This window comes from Buceros rhinoceros, unplaced genomic scaffold (assembly GCF_000710305.1).
Source record: "Buceros rhinoceros silvestris isolate BGI_N320 unplaced genomic scaffold, ASM71030v1 scaffold6578, whole genome shotgun sequence".
Lineage (NCBI taxonomy): Eukaryota > Metazoa > Chordata > Aves > Bucerotiformes > Bucerotidae > Buceros > Buceros rhinoceros.
The window spans coordinates 69,305-78,661 of record NW_010425018.1 but is presented as its reverse complement, the minus strand read 5'-3'; the positions used below and the strand labels follow the sequence as shown (position 1 = coordinate 78,661).

Here is a 9,357-nt window from a genome sequence, read left to right as displayed (position 1 = left end):
AATTTATGATCTAGAGGATTTGGTGGGTAAATCTCAAGATTTTTTTTGTTTGCTACTGTCATCATCATCATCATCATCATAGCTTGGCTTCGTGAACGAAGATCTGGGAAGGGCTTTTCCCACGCTCACTGCAAGCGATGAGTGCACCCTTCGAGCCTGCGCGGTGGATTTTTTAGGTGAGGCACCAGCATGCGCGGAACTGGCTCCACCCTTTACACCTGAGGTTCATCTGCCAGGGCCTAGTGAGCTTGGACGGTGACAGCGAAGTCCTCGGGTCGTAGGTTTGGTTCGAGTATCCTTCTCTTAGATGATGGATGCCTTACAAGGCTAAATGAGCTCCATCTGCCTGGGTTTGGAGTCAGAGTTGTCCTTCTCCTAGGATGGCTGCCCAAAGGCTAGTGAGCCCATCCTGCCCGTGGACACGCTTTGTCTGACCCTTCAGCCGAGACCTGTCTGGCTTGGGAGACCCCACCGGAGGCACAGGCCACCACCAGCACAGCTCTGAACCTCACAAGGGCACGCAAGCTCCTTCCCCAGGGCGAGGGGGTGCCCATGAAAGAGTCGCTGCTCTACCTCCGGACATCACAGACCCGGGCACGGGACGGCCGGGGCCTGCCAAGAATGGGAGTCCTGGAGTTGCTACTGTAGTCTACAGCTTTATAAAGCAAACATAATTACCTCTAATCTTGGGTATTGTCTCAGTTGAAATTTGTAGAGGTGCTTATGTTGGATCACACTGGAGAGGAAATATTGATAAGCCCTTCAACAGGAAGTAGATTTCTAAGGGAGATTTCTTGGTTTGAAACAGAATTTTCTTCACTTTCAGAACACGCTGCAAGTTTAGCTGTGAAAGAGAAATCTCCTGAAGAGATGTTAACCTTTTAGTGTTCATTGGTCAACAACTGCCACTTTGAAGGACAGCAGATTTGATGGTGGCACAGAAAAGAGCAATTAGAGTTATCAGTGGTGGAGCAGCTACCTTGAGGAGAGACTAAGAAGGCTGGGAGGCTGTGGCTTTTTGTAAAAGATAAAGCAGTGAACTTCTGCTGCAGGAGTTCTGGAGGCAGAGTGTCAGCAGGTTTGAAAATGTATTAGACAAATTCATATGCAATGAGCTCATAAATAAATAGTGACAAGAACAACTGAGGATGTATTCCAGCACCCTTGCTGCTACCAGTGTGGATTCTGAGGAAGTTCAAGGGGAACAGTTTATGGAAGAGATCCGGGCTTGTGTGCTTTTCCTAAGTGGTGTCTTCTGTTACAGCCATCAAAAGCATAATGTGGACCTGATGCAGAAGGGCATTTCTTATATTTGCTGCTTCCCTGTTTGTCTGGTTTTCTCATTATTTGTAAAGAATCACTTTTCCCGTACAAATTACATTGTATTATTTTTGAGAGGTGTCCTAAACTGACCATAGATGTAATTTCTTATTTCTTTCATGTTTTACAGTGAATAACCCTATACCTTCCAATCTGAAATCAGAAGCTAAAAAGGCAGCTAAAATACTACGAGAATTTACAGAAATAACTTCCAGAAATGGACCTGATAAAATCATACCTCGTGAGTAAAGAAAACGTTTTGATTCAGCTACAACCTCCAGCAGTCCCTGTGTTGCAATCGTGTTCTCTTTACCAATTCCCTCTGTTTTCACTTACCGTATCCTAGAGAAGAATGAGGGCCTGGGATGCCATAACTTTTGTGAAAACATTTTTGATTCAGTTTGCTGTATTCTAGACAGACATTCTCACTGGAAGAGATCTCTTGTATGTTTGCAACTACAGGGTATCTGCACAGGAAGGCCTCCCTCTGGGTTGCGTGGATTGTCTCATGCTCACCCTGTGAATGTCCATTCTTAAGAGATAACCTGGAACAGTAGCTCTGGTTCTTGAATATCTCTATTTGATAAAATTAGCTAGATGAAAATAAGTCGAAGGAAAGAGATTGAGGTGCATTTCTCCTTTGATATTAATTAAGCACTCTTGTTTGCTGGTGTCATCTTTATTTTTGCAATTGTTATTCTGCATTTCTCCTAGTGTCTTCCTTTAACTGGTGTGGCTGGTTTTGGCTTTGAATTTATAACTATTATGTTCCAGAAGGCCTGATTGCAGAATGATGACACTTTATTTGCCACAACCAGTCTAATGATATAAGCTGATTAGGCTGCTGTGCATTGCTGTGATTTAAATTCAGACTCCTGTCCTCCAAAAATCTATAGACACGGATGTCAACTATTCATTGCCTCTTTATCTTGCTAAGGGTACTCACAGGCAATGTTCATGGCAATAAGCAAACTGATTCTACGTGAGCTAACCAGGACAGGTGAAGCAGTTCTGGCAGCATAGAGACCAGCACAGGCTAACGTGACCTGTGACTAGTTTTGTGGTTGACTGTGGAGTGGAGGCGTCATTATCAGTTCAGCTTTTTTACAGTTTTCTTTATGCTTTTGTCGATTATTTGACTTGAGTTCAAAACTGTCAAATATAAACTTTTATTTTCCTCTTACCTTAAAACTTCTCTTGCAAGGTCTTGAATAAATTATTTCACTGTTTCAGCACATGTAATAGCTAAAGCCAAAGGCCTTGCAGTTTTGTCCGTTATCAAAGCTGGATTTTTGGTGACTGCTCGAGGCGGAAGTGGAATCGTGTTAGCTCGTCTTCCGAATGGAAGTAAGTGGATATTTTCATTTTTTTTTACTTCATAAGAGAATTTAAATTTTTTTCTTCATTATTTCTTTTTATAGTGTAAAGCATGAGATGTGTGAGGAGTCAAGTCAGTAAGTGACAACATTTGGTTTGAAAGCTTTTTTCAAAATTCTGTTACTAGTTTTGACCAGATATAAAAGCTTTTAGTATCTTTGTAGAAAGGGCTGAATTGTAAAAGTGTATGCTTTAAAACTCATTGGAATAATTAATTATACCCAGTTATAGACAAGTGTGTGATAAATAATTTGTAACAGAGATTTGTTTAGATCATGAGGGTTTGTATTTCTTAAATTCCTTCCTGTGAGAAAAACCATTATAGTTAAGTGATTCCGCTGTAGTTGTTTTGAACATATTTTATTGTTAGCATTTTCAAACTGTAATAATAAAATGAGTAATTCTTGGAACATGTGGTAACAATTCTGTAAATTTGTCTTGTTTTGCATGACAGCCTGGTCTGCTCCTTCTGCAATAGGAATTGCTGGCCTTGGTGGTGGATTTGAAATTGGAATTGAGGTATAATTTTGCATTTGAAGTACTTGTTGGTAACTTTTTTTGCAAGATTTTAGAATGCCTTGACAAAGATCTAGATGGTAGTGAGATAGTAGAACCTGGTTTTCTGTGGGGAAAAAAACCCCAAAAACCAGCCAACCAAAAACAACAACAACAAAAAAACCTCCAAACAAAAACCCAAACTATCATAAAATTCATTTGTACAGGACAAACAAAATAGGGGGCTTGATCCTATCAGTTTAATTGCTTGGAGAGATTTAAATGAAAAGTGACGTAACAGTTGTTGCTTAATTTCTCCCTTCTAGCAGACTGAATTTTTCCCTTATGGAAAGCTTCCTGCCAGTGTGCACATATAAGCCAATCTGAGTTTATTAAAAGTACCCAATACTTAATACTGTATCAAATGCTTTGTTAAAGAACACTCTGTCAAGAAAGAGTGCAAGGAATTGAAAGCACAGTAAAATGGAGCATAGCTAATGTTACTGTACTTCATGCATTTCCCACTCAAACTCGTGATTTTTGAGATTTGGGCCTGCTCTGAAGGAATGCTAAGATAATGAGCCAGTGTCCAGCCAAGAGAAACAGTTAAGTAAGACACTCTCAGCATGTTCAGAGAAATCTTGTTGATCTGAGCCCTGACAACTCTCTGCCTCTGCTTCTTGTCTCTTCTTCCTCACAGCTCCTTCACCCTCACTTGTTTCTGCTTTCCTCCTCTTTCCCAGTCTAGCCTCCAGTCTTGTCCTCCTCTTTTCTTTCTGATTAGCTTCTGTTCAGCTGATCCCCAAAGAAAATCAAAGCAACAGTATGCTGCCAACAAGATCTCTTACTATAGGCGTTCAGGTCTTCAAAAGAATCCATGCATAGCTGATCTGGACGGTCCTCACCAGCCCCCAGTGTATCTCCTGCAACTAACCAGCTATCCCTGACCTGACAGGCAGTCAGCCAGCACTCACATAATGAGCAATGGCTCAATACTTTCGTGTATCCTCATTGTTCACTCTGATCTCAGGCATTATTGCTATGCAGTTTTTAAAGAATGCTGTGAATATAAAATTAAAAGTTTCTAGTTTTCTTTGTTTTTTATGACTACAGGGTCTGAATGCATTACAAAACATTGAGTTTGAGCCCCAGGGTTTGGATTTGGTGGTTTTTTGCCTTTACAACAGTGAAACAGACTCTTCACATGCTTTGATTAATCTATGACAGTTTTGCTTTATTCATCTACATCTGATATTTTAGATAAAGTAACCATTTGCTCTTGATAATTGCTCAAATAATTTCAGTGAAGAAGCTATTCCTGTGAGGGTGTTTTTTCTGAGCAATATTGTACACTTCATTTGAAATTGGAGTTAAATTACAAAGTACTGTTTTCTTGCTGGCATTATTATAACATAATCTTATTTCTTCTAGAGAAGAGATGCTACTCAGGACTGCCCAAGTGGTTTAGGAGCCCACATTCCAGTTTCAGCATTCCTTAAGTCATATATAAACTTAAACCTTGAAGAAATTTATTGAGTTTTATTCCTATAGGAGGTTATAGGTGTTGTAGTGGTACTTACAGGTGGTTTTAACAAGAAGGAAATCAAAGACTTCAATAAGCCATTTGGTACCTCAAATTAATTTTAAAATTGGTCTTTAATCTAAATGCTTTCCTTGAAGGTTTTCTGATAATTAACTTTAGCTCTGGATTCATACTCTTAATGGATAAGAGGAAGTAGCAACATCCTGAATGACATTCTTTCACTATCCCTCGATGATTCAGAAACTGCTCGTGTCAGTCATCTTTTGTTCGGAATGGGGTAGAGGTTACCAGGGAGCTGATAACAAAGGCCTCTCTTATGCTGTGTGTAATACTTCTGGGCCAGCCTTGTTTTGCAAATAATCTGGTATTTCCTCTTATATTCCCTGCTATCACTGTTTGGAATTTTGGGTAAGTTGAAAGTTTTTATTGAACCTGACTTTCAGTCAAGTCCATCAGATGAAAGATCAGGCACAGTAGTCCTTGGGTAGTCAAGATAATCTGTTGGAAAGATAATCCATCACAGTAATCTGCAAAAGTGTAATCTGGTAAGGCTGGTACTGCTGCACTTTTTTTTAAATACATGTAGTGAGTTATCAGGTAAGATAGGGTGATCTTTTTAGGATCATATGCTTATGTTGGAAAGACTTTTTCCTTCTTTAAAATGCTTCCTAGTTTGGGAAAAGAGTTGTAGGAGACTTTTATTAAAATCTGTTAAAATGAAGAGAGTTATAGTTTTACAGTACTGATGGTAATAGGCATCAGTTTAAATCGTAGTAGAAGTTCTTTGATACTTGCATTTTGTGTCACAATCCGGGCAAATAGTCTTTCATAGAATGGTCACCTTCTTTTGCTTCTATTTTGCATTTGAATCTTTCAAAAATACTTTGTTAGCTCTTATGTGGCTTAATAGTTTCTTGAAGAAACTGGCTACACCTCCTATATTCAAATCCGTAAAAATTAAATATTAATTCATATATATATGCATTTATATATTATTAAGCACTGAGTTTTCTGTCCAGGAAGTAATTTTTAGTCACTAACAGGAAAACCTGTATCTTTTTTGCTGTTTATTCTTTGGACAGTAGTTTTTGTTTACTAGGTTCTGTCTTGCTGTTATTAATTCAATTCTGGAAGGAACAAAATCATATGTGATCTCTCTTCACATCAAAAAATGCCTTTGTAATTGTTCACAAAAGTCAAAGAAAATAGAAGCCATAAAAAAGCCATAGAAATAGCCATATCTGTTTCTCTTATAGCTGTTATTTATCACATACTGACAATATCAGCACTTGGAAAAAAGTCACATTTGATTTAAAAAGTAGGTAAAAGGATTTTTAGTTTCAAGATACCTTGCAGAAAAAGAATCAACTTTGTTACGAAAACTGTTTCAAAAGAATCCTTTGCAAGGAAGAAAGTAGTTCTCTGAGAGAACGAGAGATTCTCCCTTGAATTAAAACCTTGGTAAATCTGGAACTAGTTTTAATTTGCGAAAGGGAATATCTTCATACTCCCACCTGTTTTCCTGCAAAACAGAATATACTTCTCCCGTACCATTCTAAGTTTGTTTTTAAAAAGCATAGTACTTTTATTTCATATTCTATAGGTTTCAGACTTAGTGATAATACTGAATCATGAAAGAGCAGTAGAAGCTTTTGCCAAAGGAGGGAATATTACACTTGGAGGAAATCTTACTGTGGCAATTGGACCTCTGGGAAGGTGGGTAAACTATTTTCCTAATACGGTATAGGTTTAAATCTGGGGTAGGGTTAAATATGGAAGATAGTTTGTAAAGCTGCATATATATATATACATTGACCTGGCTTTTTTCAGTATGTAGCAAAACAACCTGGGCAACCTGTATTTTGACTGGATCATACTGTTCTTGTAGTGTTGCTCCTTTTCAGTCACTTGTTGCTTTTTTCTTTCTTTTTTTTTTTTTCTGTCCTGATAAAGGCATTTGTTGGTAGAAAGAAAGTGTTCCGGGATTTATTCTTTTTTTTGCCGGAGACTGCTTGGCTAGACTCCATAAAGAGCACAGGTGCTACTATGCCTACCTGAATTATTTTCGTTAACCTGTAGAGTCTGTGCTTTCTGTCACTAGAGATCTGCCTGGCAGTAAATAACAAATACATCAAATAATTACTTTTAAACCTTAAGTGGTTAAGCCAGCTTACTTTGAAGGATGAGATAATATAATCACAGAGTAATTTGACTCGGAAGGGAACTTATGAGATCTCTACTCCAGCCTCCTACTCAAAGCAAAGTTTGTTACGACTTCAGGTTGCTGAGGCCTTTATTCCAACTGGGTCTTGAAAACCTCCAAAGGCGGAGACTGCTTAGGCTCTCTGGGTAGGCTGCTTTACTGTTCAGCTGTCCTCATGGTGAAAAGTTTTGCCTTACAGTCAGTCAAAATATTTTTTGTTTCAATTTATGTCCATAGCGCTTTATCCTTTCACCGTATACTGCTGTAAAGAGCGTGGTTTAATATTCTTGATTGCATCTTCATAGATACTTGAAGAGTGCTGTTAGGTTACCCCTAAGTCTTCTCTTCTCCAGGCTTAATAAGGCCAGTTGCCTCAGACTATGCTCATGGGATACGTGCCTCCTTATGCCTTGATTTTTTTATGATGAAGTTTTTACTGACAGTTTTTCATATTTTCTGACAAAATACAAGGATAAGGTTGTACTATTCCACAGATGAGAGAGATCTGGTGGACAGGTAGAGCTTGCAAAGGCATCCAGCATGCTGTCCTGCAACATCGCTGTGTCCAAGCTGGGACGTTGTGGCATAGGTGTCAGAACAAGGCAGACTAGCAAACAGGTGAAGAAACAGATCATCAGGGTTGAAGAATAGTGGTAAATGATTCATGTTATACTTGGAAACCAGGTTTCTGTGAAATTCTTCAGGAAACTCTTCTGGCACTCTCTGCTTGATATTTTTATCAGTGACTTGGAGGAGCAGATGCAAAATATCCTATTCAAGTCTGTGGATGACACCGAACCAGGGGTTGCAGCCAGTACACTTGAGGGTAGGACTGCCATTCAGAGCAATGGACCTAGAGAGTGTGGAGGAGAGATCCAACAGGAAATCTCCTGAAATTAGTCAAGGATGAAGACTAAGTTCTGCTCCCTTGGTTGGATGAACCCTCTGCAGTTATGTAGGCAGAGCCTGCCAGGCTGAGTAGCTGCCCAGTTGAGAAAGTGCAGGGGTCCTGGACATGGAGTACGTGAACAATGAGGCTGTGGAGAGCTCAGCTTATTTAACCTGGAGGAGAGAAGACCTCACCACCTTCTAAGAGGTGCATTCCCAACAGGGGATCACCAAAAAGATCCCAGTTCCTTAGTGAGGTGCATGGCAAGACAGTGAGAGACAGTAGTCATAACCTAAAACGAGGAAGGTTCTGAGTGGATATGAGGAAAAAAAAAATTCAGCATGAGTATAACTGAGTACTGACACAGGTTGCTCAGAGTCTGAGGAATCTATTTACTTGGAAGTCTTCAAAAACTGGCTAGACAAAGCCCAGAGCAACCTGATATCAGTTTGATGCTGTATCCCTTTCGAGCAGGAGATTGGGATTGGCTGACTGCCTGAAGTATCTTCAAACCTAAAATATTATGTGACACCATGTAGGAAAAAAATAGTAATCTTCCAGTTTTATTGAGGTCTGATAAGGCCTTACTTGAAATATTTTGTGCTGGTTTGAGCACCAAAAAAATCAAGGAGGATTTGGATATATTGAGTAGAGTTCCAAGTCATCACAAACATTATCAGATCATTTTAAAACATGATTAAAACATTGGTTAATCATTTTCACACTTCTGAATGCAAGAGAAGGTCTAACATGGAGCATTAACATGAAGTAACGTTGTTCTGTCCTTCAAAGGAAACCTTATCAAACAACTTAATTACTTTTTACTGGGTCCTGTCTGAAATAAGAACTGAAAATGGATTTCAGGTCTGACTCACTTAAATATATTAAATAGTATTTGTAAGACCAGAGGAGTGAAACTCTTGCTGACTTTTGGTAGGATGACAATAAAAAAAAAATGCTGTTCATGTGGCAAAGCCATGTTGAAGAATGTCAACCAAAACTTCTTGCCTTCTAGAAACTTAGAAGGAGATGTTGCCCTGAGAAGTTCTGCTGCTGTCTATACATACTGCAAATCTCGAGGACTGTTTGCAGGTGTATCTCTGGAAGGAACCTGTTTAATTGAAAGGAAAGAAACAAATCGCAAGTAAGTTCTCTTCAAATCTAAAAATTCAGTGAAGACATAATGACAAAATGAACTAGGACACGTTCAATTTGGGAAAAGTTTGTTCTTAGAACATACTGTGCTGAGTTTAGAGTTTCTTGAGGGGCAAGGGTTTCTTCAATTTAGACATCTTGCAGTGGATACTGAGATGATGCTGAATGTTTAGAGATTATCTGTCTGTGCCAGGTTGATCTTGGATAGCCTCTAGATGCCAGCTAAGCTATTCTGTCACTCCTCCTCCTAGATAGTACGGGAGGAGAAAAATATGAAACAAGCTCATGGGTTGAGATAAAGGCAGGAAGATCACTTACCAATTACTGTCTCAGGCAAACAAACCCTCAACTTGGGGAAATTAATTTAATTTATTG

The 9,357-nt window shown here is 39.0% G+C and overlaps 1 protein-coding gene across 1 annotated transcript in view; it reads left to right on the top strand.

Moving 5' to 3' along the window:
* The first annotated feature begins 1,148 nt into the window (after positions 1-1,148).
* The window catches only part of SH3YL1 (SH3 and SYLF domain containing 1), a 37,894-nt gene continuing 29,685 nt past the window's right edge, over positions 1,149-9,357 (top strand). Inside the window, exons 1-6 of the mRNA XM_010140985.1 lie at positions 1,149-1,230; positions 1,451-1,561; positions 2,554-2,667; positions 3,152-3,216; positions 6,339-6,451; positions 8,843-8,971. Of these exons, the coding sequence (XP_010139287.1) occupies positions 1,149-1,230; positions 1,451-1,561; positions 2,554-2,667; positions 3,152-3,216; positions 6,339-6,451; positions 8,843-8,971 (614 nt within the window). The remainder of the gene's footprint in view (positions 1,231-1,450; positions 1,562-2,553; positions 2,668-3,151; positions 3,217-6,338; positions 6,452-8,842; positions 8,972-9,357) is intronic.